This window comes from Suncus etruscus, chromosome 17 (genome assembly GCF_024139225.1).
Source record: "Suncus etruscus isolate mSunEtr1 chromosome 17, mSunEtr1.pri.cur, whole genome shotgun sequence".
NCBI classification, from domain to species: Eukaryota; Metazoa; Chordata; class Mammalia; order Eulipotyphla; family Soricidae; genus Suncus; species Suncus etruscus.
This window is the reverse complement of record NC_064864.1, coordinates 43,333,646-43,349,649: the sequence shown is the minus strand read 5'-3', so window position 1 is coordinate 43,349,649 and position 16,004 is coordinate 43,333,646. Positions and strand designations below refer to the sequence as shown.

Genomic DNA, 16,004 nt, shown 5'->3' with positions numbered 1-16,004 from the left:
CTCTCGGACCGAGGGGGCCCCCGGTGGCACCCCGCGTCTCTCTGGATTTGGGGGCGGCTGCTCGAGCGCGGGTCCCAACGGCGACTCTAGAGCGGTTTGACCTTGCAGGCCCGGCATGGCCCCCAACTCCCCAACTCGATCCCAACCCGGCGCCCGCGTTGCCGCCAGCACCAACTTCCGGGATCCAAATCTGGCCTCGAAGCCTTTCGGCGTGGAGAGCGCTTCCAGGAGCCAGCCAATCAGAGCCCGGCGTGGTGCGGGCCAATGGCTGCGGTCGAATCATCGGGAATGGTTGAACCAATCAGAATCGCAGATTTTCGTTTCTCCCGCCCTCCAGAAACAGCGAGGGCGGGTGGATTCGACCTGTCAACCAATCAGCGGCCAATAAACAAGAAGCTTCCAAGATCAAAGGGGAAGGGGCGGGACGTCAGCAGCGCTGGGGCAGGAATGACAGAAAAGCTGACCAATAGCTCGGACACAATTCTTTACGTCATTGATAAGGCGGGGCCTACTCGGAGGCGGCACCAATGGCAGGCTAGGGGGCGTGCCCAGGTTGCTAGCGGGAGCCGGAGGCCCCGGGCTCGCTGGGCCGCGCCTGAGGCCGACGCTACGGGGCCGGGGGGCGGCGGCGGCGACGGCGGCGGCGGCGTGCGCCGCAGCTGGCCCGGGTGGATGGAGTTGGAGGGGCGGAGTGCAGGCGGTGTGGCGGGAGGGCCGACAGCTGGGCCGGGGCGGAGCCCCGGGGAGTCGGCGCTGCTGGACGGGTGGCTGCAGCGGGGCGTGGGCCGGGGGACCGGCGGCGGGGAGTCCGGGGCCTGCAGGCCCCCGGTACGGCAAGACCCGGACTACGAAGCGCTGCCGGCGGGAGCCACTGTCACCACGCACATGGTGGCGGGCGCCGTGGCTGGGATCCTGGAGCATTGCGTGATGTATCCCGTCGACTGCGTCAAGGTGAGCCCGGGACCCAGTTTGCAACCTTCCCGGGGTGCTGAGCCCACTTTTCTGGGTCCTCCTGGCCAGAGCCCGGAGAGCCCTGCCGAGAGCGGGTGTCCGATCCTGGTTCCTTCCAGTAAGAACCGTGCGAGAACCATCGATGCAATTGCATCCTGCAATCCAGGACGGGACTGGGAGTCGAACCTGGCACCAAGACCATTTTTCCCCCCCGGGAGGTCGTGGCCGTGTCACGGTAGATAGACATGTGTCCGCCCAAGGCCCTGGAGGGAGGAGAGAGGCACAGGTGAGTTCACCATCTGCAGAAGGTGATGGCAAGTGGCCTGCCAGAACAGGACCTTCTTTCCGAAGGGTCCGAGTGAGTAAGACGAGCCGGGTACTCCCTGTTTCCTCCTTTAGAAGTGACAGGGCCTGGACCCGAATCCACAAAGGATTCACTTGAAAGCTGAGTCTGTGCGCCCCGGGATTCGTTCCCGGCTGCAAACGGTGCAGACTCGGCCTGCTTGCGTCCTGAAGGAGGTTTCGGTTTCCCTGTGCGTGGAGCTGGGGAACCCCACCTATTTCCTGAGCGTTGACAGCCCAGCTGGGATCTGGGATTGCTGGGACGCGGGTGTGCAAGGAGCGCTGCAACTTGCCCTTATCAGAGAAGGAACGGTGGGCGCCTTACTTGGGCCGCCTGAACTTGGCTGCAAGGGGAAAAGGGCGCGTGATGAGACTGGTGAAAAATGAGAAGAAAACGCCGTGTGATGATGGCTGGAGGGCTCAGTTCACCTGAAAGTCAAACTACCCGCTTCCACGCCGAGGAGGAATGGTGCATCCAAGTCCTGACAGTTCTGCATTAGCACAGAGACCAGTCCCGGAATGTGAGCGCAATGGAAGGAGAAGTAGACTCCCGGGAACCCTGGAGAGAAATTATGGTAGAAACGGTGCCTCCTTATCGTGGGAAGAGCTGTCAAACAGTATCCTCACAGTCTCTGGTGTATGTTTTCTCAGCACATTTAGGAGAAACATTAACGGATTCCAAAGGCAGGGGATATTAACTCCAAGAGTGCAGAGTCTACTCTTGGATCTCTAGTGCTTTAGGTATGTGGAGGACGAGATGAAGAAAGTGCTCATTGGGCCTTTGTGAAGGTCATGGAATGGGTAGGTGTGGGCGGATTCTAAAGTGCTGCAGGGGAACGCCTAACAAGGACAGTGCCCACTGAAACTAGCACTTGCACTGGCCAAGGTAGACAGAATTTTAAATGCCCTTGTAAAGTGGGGAGAAGAGGAGAAAAGAGTAAGGTCCACGAGAGGAAAAAATGATTGACTAATGCTCTAAGAGTATTGGGAATAGCAACTTGGATGAATACACACAGAAAAAGAGTCAGATGTTTATGTTACAGGGTTTAGGTGGAATGTATCCCAAAAGTTAAGAATTAACTGCAAAGTAGCCTCATTATTACATATGCCTGGGAGTTTGGATTCGAGGCCGGCTGCTGTTTCAGGAAAGTTATCAGGTGAAAACTAGATCAAGCAGAGCAATGAGAATTACTTAATGACTTGAAAAAATACAATGTAATAATGTATCTTAGAAATATTACTGTAGGGCTGAAGCGATAGCACAGTGGTAAGGTGTTTGCCTTGTGCGGCTTTGCACGCGGCCCATCCGGGACGTACCTGAGTTTGATCCCCGGCATTCCATTTGGTCCCCCGAGCCTGCCAGGAGTGTTTTCTGAGCACAGAGACAGGAGTAAGCCCCGAACACCGCCTGGTGGAGCCAAAATAATAATAATAATAATAATAATAATAATAATAATAATAATAACTGTAATAAATTACATTTTGTCCCATTACCTTGAGAGGTTATTTCCGTACACTATATAGTTGCAGAATGCCATCGCTGCTTTAAACACTGAATTCTTCTCTGACTGTACAACTGTAAATGTGGCAAATCTTTGGAGCTAGAGGAAGAATACAGCAGGCAAGGTGCTTACCTTACGCACAACAGACCCAGAGTGGTCCCCTGATGATCACTTGAACCCTAGCAGCAATGATCACTGAGTGCAGAGCTAGGAGTAAACCCTGAGCACCAAAAACAAACAGAAAAAAGTGACGAATTTTTGTCCTCTGACAAGGTGAAGTTGATTTGGCAGTAACAGAATCATTCCGAATCAAATAAGATGAAAAAGTTGTGGAATTAAAATAAGTAGTACTGATTGGGAAACACTGATTTAATTATTCCAAAGACAGAATGAGGCCAGAAGGCTAGAGGCTGATTTATTCTCAGGACTGAGAAATCCACTGAGGGAATACTTACGAAAGAGGAGTTCCAGAATTGGTTTTGCGTAACCGTAGCATTTATTGGAATAAGTCACTGCTAGCCTTCGAAGTCAACTGTCTTAAAGACAAGTTCTTACTAATTTGAATAACCATTGGAACTTTTCCTTTTTAAAGATTCGTCGTATGACTTTGCAGTCATGCCTCAAAATTTCACATTTAAAAAATAGCTTTTTGATCTGAGGAAAAACTACTCTGGCATTTTCAAACACAAAAGCCTGTATCAGAAGAATCATTCTCATTTGCCATTATTGCTGCCATTTAAAAGACTGGAAGGAACTTGGTGAAACCACCAGGATAAATGTGTGTTAAATACTTCTGTGTGGGGCCAGAGAGATAGCATGGAGGTAAAGCATTTGCCTTGCATGCAGAAGGTCGATGGTTCAAATCCTGGCATCCCATATGGTCTCCTGAGCCTGCCAAGAGCGATTTCTGAGTGTGGAGCCAGGAGTAACCCCTGAGCGCTGCCGGGTATGACCCCAAAACAAAAACAAACAAACAAAATACTTCTGTGTAGCTCTAAAAGTAAAATTCAAACCTTTTTAGGAAGTGCTTTTACCCCCTTGGTTGCAGGGCAGGAAGCAGGGAACCTAGAACAGCTCACCTGTAGTGAGGACTGGCTGGAGCCTAAAAGAGCAACCACAGTTTGCTTCTGTCCCCCTTTTCCCCACCCTACCTCCCACTCTGCTCCCCATCTGATTACTAAGGGGGGTCGACACAACTTATCCTTGAGCTGGACCATGGCCCGTCAGGGTAGCCTTGCCAGGCCACAGTTACTCAGCCAGCTATTTCATGGTCATAATACTGAGCTTGGAAGGGCTGGAGTGATAGCATAGCAGAAAGGCACTTGCCCTGCATATAGCGAATCCAGGTGTGATCTCCAGCACATCCCATTTGGTCCCCTGAGCACTACCAGGAGTATATTCCTGAATGTGGAGCCAGGAGTAAATCCAAGCACCACCAGGTGTGGCCCCAAAACAAAACAAAAAAAGGAGTCTTCAAATCCAAATCAACCCAAGTTTTTCTTTCCTGGGCTACAGAAGATAGCACTAGTCTTTCCCTGCTGTGACAGGCTCTGCAAGCCAAAGCTTTGAGATGCTTTTCACAGGCATCCCTGTGGCTCCAGTGCTGCTGGCTGATTCCTTTGGGGAAGCTGCATCTCCCTATGTCATACATTAAAGAGCAAGGGGAAGTGAGTCTTCTCTAAACTCCAAGTATAAATGGTTGTAATTTCACTTATTTTTTTTTTTTTTTTTTTGGTTTTTGGGCCACACCCGTTTGACGCTCAGGGGTTACTCCTGGCTATGTGCTCAGAAATCGCCCCTGGCTTGGGGGGACCATATGGGACGCCGGGGGATCGAACCGCGGTCCTTCCTTGGCTAGCGCTTGCAAGGCAGACCCCTTACCTCCAGCGCCACCTACCCGGCCCCGTAATTTCACTTATTAATGAAAGATTAGGAAGTGAAACTGGCTGATTTTATTTTCTTGTCTATATTGAATATTTGATATGTGGAGATTGTTGTTTCCCAGGCATGTGCCTTCATAGCTGGATTCATGCACTGCTCGAAACAGCTTCACAAAGTGCTAGTTTATATTTTGGGTTGCAGTGTAGATGAGGAAGCAAGTGCTCATTCAGGTCTGTGGACTTGATATTTTAGTAGCTGACACCATTTAGAATCAAATATGTTCTCAGAAAGTGGTCCCTTGTTCACTGTTTTACAAATGAAGAAAAGGAGGCAGGTAACTTGCCTGAGGCCATGGAGTTTAATTGGTAGATTTGTAGTTTATTGGGGGGCAGACAGAGGGTGGATAGTGGAGGCTGTTCATCTACACCTGGGAGTGCTGGGGAACCATATAGTGCCATGAATCGATAGAGGGCTGTATGCTTGCCTTACCCCAGAGTCCTGATTTTAGTTCTCTCTGATTCCCAAGCTTTCTGTACAGTCTCCAAGAAGGAATTTTCAAGAACAAGCAAGACACAGAATTTTGCAACGGTGCTTCTCTTTCATCATGACCTTCAGATGAAAAGCTGAACATACAGAGCACTAGAGCCACAGAGAAACCTTAAAATGAAAACACAAAATATCTCTTAGTGGTTAAAAACTATTAAGTCCCTGTGTATAATTTGAATCCAACTTATCCAACACTGCCATGGATCTGTAAATTCTAAGATATGAATATTTATGAGAATCATATTTGACTTACTTTAAAAATCCTTATTTCTGGCATCTCATAAGTCAACAGACTTTTATGTGCTTTTTTGTTTTTGTTTTTGTTTTTTTGTTTTGTTTTTGGGCCACACCCTGTGACACTTAGGGGTTACTCCTGGATATGCACTCAAAAGTCGCTCCTGGCTTGGGGGACCATATGGGACGCTGGGGGATCGAACCGCGGTCCGTCTTAGGCTAGCACTGGCAAGGCAGACACCTTACTTCTAGCGCCTCCGCGCCAGCCCGTTTTTTTTTTTGGGGGGGGGGGGAGTGGTCACACCCGGCTGCGCTCAGGGGTTACTCCTGGCTCTCCACTCAGAAATTGCCCCTGGCAGGCACAGGGGACCATATAGGATGCCGGGATTCAAACCACCAATCGCCTAGGTCGGCTGCATGCAAGACAAATGCCCTACTGGAGTGCTATCTCTCTGGCCCCTGTTGGCTTTTTGTACAGTAAACACAGTTACTCTATTAGCTATACCCGGTGGTGCTCAGGGCTTCCTCCTGGCTTTATGTTCAAGATTCAGGATCACTCCTGGAGGTATTTCTGGGGACCATATGAAATGCCAGCAATCAAACCTAGGTTGGCTACATGCAGGGCAACTACCTTACTGTACTACTTGTCAGCTCTTAGCCAGCCATTCGTAGTCTGCAGCTAGATGACAACATTGAAACTCAAAGAGATAAAGTTATATAACCAAGACTCCGTAGTTGGAGCTCAAATTTGGGCCATCTGATTCAAACACACCTTGTCTATTTTGTTTCGTTTTTCATTTTTGGCACCTCTGACGAAGCTCAGGCTATTCCTGGTTCTGCACTTAGGAACTACTCCTATTCCTGGCAGTTCTTGGGGGACTATATGGAATGCCAGGGATCAACCCCAGGTTTGCTGCTTTTAAGGCAAAAGCCCTACTCACTGTGCTATTATTGCTCTGGCCCCAAACGTATTTTGTCTTTTTACCAAGTCATATACTTCTCCACTAATTTTGTTTTTCTTTACAGCCAGGCAGTAAGTAGGTGGTCTTTTCTTTTCCTTTTTTTTCTTTTTTTTTTTTTTTCTTTTTTTGGGCCACACCCAGTGGCACTCAGCAGTTACCCTTGGCTCTGTGCTCAGAAATTGCTCCTAGCAGGCTCAGGGGACCATGTGGGATGCCAGAGATTGAACCCAGGTCCATCCATGTTGGTCGCATGCAAGTCAAATGCTCTACCACTGTGCTGTCTCTCTGGCCTGGTCTTTCTTTTTCATTGAAGTCTGATCATAAATACTTGAGTTTATCTTTCTCTAAAAGATTTTTACTCAGCCACTACATTTTGGGAGCCATTCATTGTGTGTGTGCATGTATGTTTTCACATGTGCTTGTGCATATACAGCAAACTGTTAGGCTTTATGCAGCGGTGGGGCGACTCTGATGCAGTCCTTGGCTTTATGGTCAGGAATACCTGGCAGCATCTGGATCCTCTGTGTGCCAGTGATTCGAACCAGAGTTGATAGGATAAAAGACAAGTGTATTCAAGTTACGGGGAATATTGGACTTTATTCGTCGGCCCCCAGATGCACCAACAATATCTTGTGGCATTGCTTCTCTTTTGCATAGGCACATTAAAATGGGAAAATAATACATATGCAAACAAGTTCTTATCTAATAGAGATGGGAACACAAATTTGGTAATGTAATTAGACCTTTTACCCTGAACATTGACATAATGATTTGGCTCAGGCTTCAGAAGAATGGGCATCGCCCACACACACCTGAACAATGGATACCATCTATGGAAACAACCACAATTGTCTTTAAAATTACCAGGATCCAAGCCTCTACCAGGGAAGACCTACCACTGCTTTGGCATTGACTTACTCCAAAGAGTGCTCCCAACACCCAGATGACTCAGCAACAGTGTGCATGCAGGGCAGATCGCTCCGCATTTAATGGTATGCTGAAACTAGAGGATGCTCCACATCAGTCTGACATCGATAAAAGAAATGCACAGAATCCAGAGTCTTTAAATATAAGAATCTGATACCAACAATAGCTAAAGTGTGAAAAAGTTTCACAGGGACCTTGAGAATGACTGGAGTAGGATGGACTGGTATGCCTGGAACCCAGAGTCTGTCTTATGCCAATAAACTTCTGGGGTGAGGCCTTTTTGTAATCAGGTCAAGGATTTTTTTTCCATTTTCCCCATTTTTCTGGACCTATGCAAACAACGGCGATTGCCACTATCACACCTTTACTATATTTTTTTACTCTTATCCTTTAAGGAAAAAAAATACAGCTTACTGAATTTAAAAACAAATAACTGTAGTAGAATGCCTGTCTCGAATATAGGCAGAAGATGAGAAGGGGGAGGGGGTAATGTTACACTGGTGAAGGGGGGTGTTCTGGTTATGACTGTAACCCAAATATGATCATGTTACTTAAATAAAAAATATATTTAAAAAAAAAAGGCAAATGTATTAACCCCTGTATTGACCCCAACCCATCATTCCTATATTTTTCAGACTATGCCCGGTGCCTTGCCATATCGAGTTGAATCTAGATGTTTGGAAAATGTTCAAGGACTCAGTAGTTCAAAGCACTCTTTGAAATAGGGCTCCATGGTGTAACGCACTTGCACAGCCAATCTGAGGCCACAGGTTCAAACTCCAGTAACATCTTATTCTGAGACTAAGTCTGATAAAGTTGGCAAGACAGGAAAAGGTCTGGGGGATGATGAGTTAGTAGCTTGAAGTGCCCAGGACAAGCAGAGTAGGTAAGCTTTGTTACCAGTATTGGTGTGTCCCCTAGGCCCTTGATGGCGAACCTATGGCATGTGTGCCAGCGGTGGCAAGCGAAGGCCTTGCAGCTGGCATGCAGGAAAGGGTCTGCAATTAAGATATGCAGTGTGGCAGGAGGCGAATGTGCCATTGTCTGCTTTGCAGCTCACCTGGCAACAGGGCTGGACAGGCCATTGAGAGGACTGGGCATTGTATGGCAGTTTGGGCACTCAGGCTCAAAAAGGTTAGCCATCACTGCCCTAGGCCATCCTGCAGGGGACACAATAAAAATGTTCACAATAACTTGACCATAATCCATATTTCCAGTAAAGTAAAGGGTTCCAGGAATCTGGAGACAGATCCTTTTTACAATTTTACATTTCCTGGTTTGGGGGCCTAACCTGGCAGTGCTCAAGGTTTTCTCCTGGTTCTGTCTTCCAATATCACTTTTGGAAGGGCTAGGGGGAACCATATGTGGTGCTGGAGAGTAACCCTGGGTCGCCTGCATGCAGATGTCCTACATGCTGTACTATTGCTTTGTTCCCTGAAGATAAACAGTTTCAAGACCTTTTTGGTTGCCCAAATACTGCCATTCACTCCAGCAGAACCATGTCATTTTTATTTGGGGGACTTGATATGTTTGGGCTATACCAACAACTTCTAGGGATTCTTCCTGGATCTATGCTTGGATTCCCTCCTGGTGATGCTCTGAGGGCCATATGCAGTGCTGGGGATTGAACCAGGCTAGGCCATATGCAAGACAATCCCCTGTTCTATTTGGTCCCACAACCATTTAATTTCTGAATATTTTCTCTTTACAAGATGAGTTTTTGTTGGTTTGGGGGCTATACCCAGCAATGCTTAGGGGATACTTATAACTAGGTGCTCAGGAGTCACTCCTAATAGGAGGAATCATGTGTTGCCAGGAATCAACACTTCACTTTACTATCATAGAGACACACCCCTGCTGCAGATCAGTTTCAAAAAACTTATGAAAACACAGTGTTTTTTTTTGTTTATTGGGCCACACCCAGCAGCAGTCAGGGGTAGCTCCTGGCAGGCTCAGGGACCATATAGAATGCCAGGGATCGAACCCAGGTCCATCCCAGGTTGGCTGTGTGCAAGGCTAACTCCCTACTACTGTGCTATTTCTCTGGCCCTTGAAAACACAGTTGTTAAGCCATCAGACCCTATTTATATTTATTAATAGCCAAATTACTAAAACCTCTGAGTAACTCCTCTCATGGATTTTAAAGTCCCTGAGGAGATATAAACTCCTTATTGAAATTCACAAATAAGATTCATCTCCCAAATTTCAATTAAACTGCCTAGAACAGCATATCAATCTTACACTTTTATTCCAATCATTGTCCTTGCTTCACCAAAAATTAAGTTTCATGGACACTGATTTTATTTACGCCTGTATTTTGAAATTTGATCAATTATAAACGAGAAATCTAGAAGCCCCTTAATCTTAGATAGTAGTTTGGTTTTCACTTACTTAATTTCAGGGTAAACTTTTTCATAAAATTAGAGTAACAGGGCCAGAGAGATAGCATGGAGGTAAGGCGTTTACCTTTCATGCAGAAGGTTATCCGTTCGAATCCCGGCATCCCATATGGTCCCCGTGCCTGCCAGGAGCAATTTCTGAGCACAGAGCCAGGAAAAACCCCTGAGCACTACCGGGTGTGACCCAAAAACCACAAAAAAAAAAAAAAATTAGAGTAACATCTAATAGTAATAATATTTTTGCTAAGACTAGCTTAACTTAGACACTCAATTCCTATGATAGTCTGAAGAATTATGACTTTTGCTTAATCTGACATGCTATCAAAAGATGATAGATTCTTTCTTCTTTTCTTCTTTCCCTTCCTTTTGTTTTTTGGGCCATACCCTGTGGCACTCAGGGGTTACTCCTGCCTCTGCACTCAGAAATTGCTCCTTACTCCTGGCAGTCTCTGGGAACCGTATAGGATGCTGGGGTTGGTCTCAGGTCAGCAAGGCAAACACAAATGTTTGCTATTACTCCAGCCCCTCGTGGTTTGATTCTTTTTGTTTTTTGTTTTTGGGTCACACCCGGCAGTGCTCAGGGGTTCCTCCTGGCTCTATGCTCAGAAATCGCTCCTGGCAGGCTCGGGACCATATGGGATGCCGGGATTCAAACCACCGACCTTCTGCATGAAAGGCAAACACCTGACCGTCATGCTATCTGTCCGGCCCCTGGTTTGATCCTTAACACCGCACTTGATCTTTTTGAGCACGGCCAGGCATAACCCAAATCTCTCTCTAACTCCCTGCATTTTATTTTTAAATGATGCTTAAAATATGTTGTAAAAAGTACGTCTTTGACTTTAGAATCTATTTTTGTGGAAAAACCTGAGTTTCTGGTACAAAATAACTTTTGAACACACTTATTCGTTGCTGGAGTTGGAATCATTGGAGAGTTTAAGGACACTTCCCAGATGGTGAGGTGCTCCTTGAAAACATTCCACTCTTTATGAATCAGTCGAGGAAAAAGGAGGGCTCAGGACTTGGAAAAAACTTAGTATGCATTGGGAAGGAAGTCAAATTGGATTCGAGGGCTCATTCCTGCATGCTGGCACAGTTCCATGTGGAAGGCTGTCCAAAGCCCAAAGCCTGGGTACCAGGGTTGAGCAAGAAGCTCTTGTCACTGACCTTGCACTTCTTTTTCTCATTTCAGACCCGGATGCAGAGCTTACAGCCTGACCCAGCAGCCCGATACCGCAATGTGCTGGAGGCCCTCTGGAGGATTATAAGAACCGAGGGCCTGTGGAGGCCCATGCGGGGGCTTAACGTCACAGCAACAGGGGCCGGGCCTGCCCATGCCCTCTATTTTGCCTGCTACGAAAAGTTAAAAAAGACACTGAGTGATAGAATCCATCCTGGGGGCAACAGCCATGTTGCCAATGGTATTGAGCCTTCCTGGTGCCCCCACTCCCCCAACTCTTTGGGCTTTGCTGCTATCAATTGCTTTCCAGTCTCAGCATGGTTTGGCGCTGAAGCTTGGGGCTGGGGGAGGCCAGATTGTAGGGGAGGGACTTCTAAACCTGATGTGCGCAGACAACAGGCTGCTTCAACCCCATCTGTCTCTTGAGGCACCTCGACAGAGGGTTACAATTCCTCCCTTACCTACCAGCTTGACTCTCTCATCTTCTCCCTGACAGCAGCTTCTAATGCCTGGGTAACGTGGAGCCATGGACTCAACTGCCTCCCCTGTGGTCTTATTTCTTGATAGGCGGGTGGCATCCTGCTCCCTGGGGGCAGGACTGGTGGTGGCCCCAGTACCCAAGGAAGACCCTAATGGAGCCCCAGCTCTCCACCTCACCTTTTCAGGATCCCAGATGCCCAGACGCAGCTCACGTGGTTATGGGATGAGGCCGAGGGACTTCTGTCCCGGGAACTCGGAGGGCAGGCTGAGGGTAGCATGGAAAGAAGGGAAGGAAGACAGAATTTTTTCAGAGAAAAAAATAAAAATCAACAGTTCTCCTGAGAAATCTTACCTTTAGACCCGAAACAAAGTGCTCCCACCCTTTGTAACCAAGGCTACTATTGCCCGCTGGATCCATCCAGGGTGTGGTATTGTCCATTCTGAGAAATAAGTCTGCAGAGCAAGGTAAAGGCGGGCTACTTGGAGATAAGCCAGACAGCACAGGGGCTACAGATCAGTGAACACCCAGGTCCTCCACACATTCACTCTCCTGGAGGCAGGTGGGGCCCGAGCATCCCCTGGCAGCAGTGCCTTCGCCTTTCTAGGTCAGAAATCACCTTTGTTCTCAGAAATGTCCGTTTTCATGGACTCTTTCTGGCCACATTCCCCACTGGTGGGCTGAGCAGGCCACTGGGAGCAGGAGTGGAGAAGCAGTGGGATTCTTCAGGCCCCTGAGCACTCCCGGTGTGGCTGCAGTGAGTCAGCCGTCTTCTCATGGCCTTACATGTGGCAGTTGTTTTTCCTCTGCAGGTGCAGCCGGCTGTGTGGCCACGTTGCTTCATGATGCAGCCATGAATCCAGCAGAAGGTAACAATTCTTTCTTCTTTCCCTCTGTGGGCAGCTGCCCTCCTGCCCATGTTTTCCCTCCAATCTTGACTGGCAGGTGAAAGCCTTGGGCAATGCTGCTGAGCTTCTGAGTTTGACCACTAGAGGGTACTCCCTCCATGTTGGGAGCACCCCTAAGGAGCCTCTGAAATTGAATTCATCTCTGGGTTTCTCTGGGAAAAGACAGGACTCCCCTGAACTTGTTCCCTGGACCTTCTTTGGAATCTACCTTCAAGGTAGATTGACTTTCATCTGGAAATGTAACTTATTTCACTTTTCTTCTTAGGGGCATACTGGATTTTGATATTATAAAGAAAAATAGGCTCTTGGGTCTGGGGAGATGGCTAAGGGGTTTGGAGTTTGTACTTTGCACACAGAAGCCCCAGGTTTGACTCTGACACGCATAGTCCCTGGGCAGTAAGTTCAGAGCAACCACTAAGCATGGCTGGGTTTGGCTCAGTTCCAGCTGTGGACTGAAGGGAATTGAGCTAAGATTACAAAAGGAGGAACTAGAGTTCAGCCCCTGTTCTGCAGCTTGGACCTCAGCTTTCAGGACAAGGATGTGCTCGCTACCTAAGCAAACCTGAAAGGGGAACATTGTCACCATAAGGCCTTGCGTTTCCAGATTTGCCCCATAAAGAGAGGCTGTGGCCTGGGCAAGGCAGAGTGAAGCAGCAGATCTGAGCTCTTGCACTCACAGGAGATGAAGATGCTTGGAAACAAGCCACCTCCTCGGCTAATGTCTTTATTTAGGTATCATAGTGCTTCCTCCTTTCCTAGCTGAGAGTTAGATGCTATGTACCTGCAGGCCGAGTGCATTATGTTCATTGCTGCTGTGTGTAATTTGTTTCGGGAGGTAGAAAAGGACCAATGAATGTCCTTAGTATTGATTTCAAAGAAACAAGAGTCTTTAAAAACTCAGATATGACCTGTGTATTAACTATGGCCGCATTTAAAGAAATCCTACTAGAAGTAGACCTATTGGGGGCTTCAGCAAGCTCAGCTAGGGGATACTCATGCCTCTGTGCTCAGGAGTGACTCTTCGTGGTGCTGAGGGAATTTCTGATGCCAGGTATGGAGTCCAGGCCTCCCCCATGCAAAGCATGTCATTAGCCCATTAAGCTTTTACATATGTCGTTATTTTTCTTATTACTTTACTGGCCTGCTTCTTTCCACTCCTCAAAAATAAAAAGACAACATCTAGGTCAGAGATATTATAGCAGGTAAGGCCTTGAACATGGTTAACCTGGGTTTGATTCCCATCATTTTATATATTCCCCTGAGTTTGTACCACTGGGTATGGCCCCAAAACAAAAAGATAACTCCTACCCTACCAGGCAAACTGGGAGTTCACATTCTTTTTCCCTCTCTCTGTCACCCATCCCCTTGGCTGGCCCACTGAACCCTCCTGTGAACTCTTCTGTGACTGCCGCCGCTAGTGGTCAAGCAGAGGATGCAGATGTACAACTCCCCCTATCACCGGGTGAAGGACTGTGTACGGGCAGTGTGGCAAAACGAAGGGGCCGGCGCCTTTTACCGCAGCTATACCACGCAGCTAACCATGAATGTTCCCTTCCAAGCCATCCACTTCATGACCTATGAATTTCTGCAGGAGCACTTTAACCCCCAGAGACGGTACAACCCCAGCTCCCACATGCTCTCCGGAGCTTGTGCTGGAGCTGTCGCTGCCGCCGCCACCACCCCACTGGACGTTTGCAAAACACTGCTCAACACCCAGGAATCCCTGGCATGGAACTCCAACATCACAGGCATGGCTAATGCCTTCAGGACGGTGTACCAAGTAGGCGGGGTGACCGCCTACTTCCGAGGGGTTCAGGCGAGAGTCATTTACCAGATCCCCTCCACGGCCATTGCGTGGTCTGTGTATGAGTTTTTCAAATACATCCTCACCAAACAGCAAGAGGATTGGAGAGCCAGCAAGTGAGAAGGCACTGACGAAGCCAGGGGCCCAGACACCAGGCTGTACCCCACTCACTCTAGCCGCTGCCTCTGCCTCCCGGCATGCTCCAGCCTCGAATGGAGTTAGAATTAGAGGGCTCTCCCTGGGCCATTGGTACTTTGGCGAGCACCAGTTCCTGCCAGCCTCAATGCCAGCACCTTTCCTTCCAGGCCCTTTGCAGAGCTCACCCATGGCACATTCTACCACCTCCATCCCGGCCTGGTGACCACTGCAGGTTGTTTCCATGGCACGTTCAACCGCCTCCATCCTGGGCCCATTGACCACCACAGGGCAGATCTACAGCACATTCAACTGAATCTATCCTGGGCCTGGCGATCACTGCAGAGGTCATCCACCATACATTCAACCACCTGCATCCTGGGCCCAGTGACCACTACAGAGCGCATCCATGGCACATTTGACCACCTGCATCCTGGGCCCCATGACCTGCTCTAAACTGTTAGAGAGGAATACACAGCTCATTCTCCTGGTTCCTAATAAAAAAGCCGTTCAATGAAATAGTTTCATTCTGTTTGTCTTGCCCAAGGGGAAGTGAAATGCTGTCAACTGTTCTTGCTTCTAAGGGGAGAATGTAATTTTTGTTTCTGCTGATATTCTTGATGATTGAAGACTTTGGGGCCTTTTTCCCCTTGTTTCAGTAATAGGCTCGAAGAAAGTTCTCTGATGGCAAGAACAATAGGCCCTGACAGTTCCTCCCTAAACTGTTACTCTTGATCCCCACCAGCACCTTTTTTCCCCTGGGCAGTGGGTGGCAGTGGAAAGATCTCTGCTCTCACCCTCAACTCTACTCCCTCCTGCAGTTGCAAGCATATTATCCAGTGAAGCTTCAAGCCACGAAGATTGCAGGGTCAGTCACATTTCTCTGGTTTTTAACAAGTAACAGTTTTCATTTGATATTAACTTAAGGGTTTGAAGAAGTGCTTTACTTTTCTTTTAGGTTGGCAGATTTTAATCCAAGAATCATCATAATTACATTAATTAAGTTATCTCAATACACTGACTAAAAGACTTAACTTTGGCTTAAAAAAAATAAGGCAATTACTGTCTACCACAAACTCCTTTTGAATATAATGGCACAGGTTTAAAGTAAAATGAAGAAAACTGCTTGGTCTTGCTTAGTTGTACCAGGACCCAGGAGTAGGCAATACAGGCATCCTATAGCAAAGACCAAAGATCAGCTCAGAAAAGCCGAAGTTACTGGGGTCTCAGGGTCATACAGTTGTCTTCAATCAACTGAGACCCCAACTGAGCTCTTTAGACCTAGAAGTGACTATTCTCGTCTGTAGGGAAACTGAGAACCCGCCCCAGCCTACAGGGACCCTGAGGAAGCTCCTACCTGTTGACCACTGTGCTGGACACTCAGTGTCCCTGGTGATTCTCATGTGCTTTGTGGGCCTTATTTTGAGTAGGTTCTTTGAGGCATAGAGTGAAAATCTGACACCTCCCTGTACCTCAGACATCCACCTCTCCTTGTTTTGTCATCAGTCATTCATTTTGTTAGGATGCATTTCTGTGGCCCTCGGGTCTTGTCCTACATTACTTCAGCAGAAGCCTAGCACCAGCCATAAAACAGGTCTGCCCCTTTAAGAAAGACCTTGGTTGGCTGGGTTTATAGCCCCCCAAAACAGCCCCATCTCCTCCCACCCCACCCAATGGCAGTTTGAAGAGGCAGTTGGAGTAGCAATCTGACCAAAGTCTCTACTCCTAGCTACTGCTTTTCTCCCTGATTTTGGC

The 16,004-nt window shown here is 48.0% G+C and overlaps 1 protein-coding gene across 1 annotated transcript; it reads left to right on the top strand.

The window, feature by feature from the left end:
* Nucleotides 1-657: 657 nt before the first annotated feature.
* Nucleotides 658-14,768, top strand: SLC25A28 (solute carrier family 25 member 28). Its single transcript, XM_049764306.1, has 4 exons — nucleotides 658-951; nucleotides 10,937-11,165; nucleotides 12,215-12,271; nucleotides 13,729-14,768. Exons 1-4 carry the CDS (start codon nucleotides 673-675, stop codon nucleotides 14,232-14,234), a joined length of 1,071 nt encoding a protein of 356 aa, XP_049620263.1. The 5' UTR covers nucleotides 658-672; the 3' UTR covers nucleotides 14,235-14,768.
* Nucleotides 14,769-16,004: the final 1,236 nt, after the last annotated feature.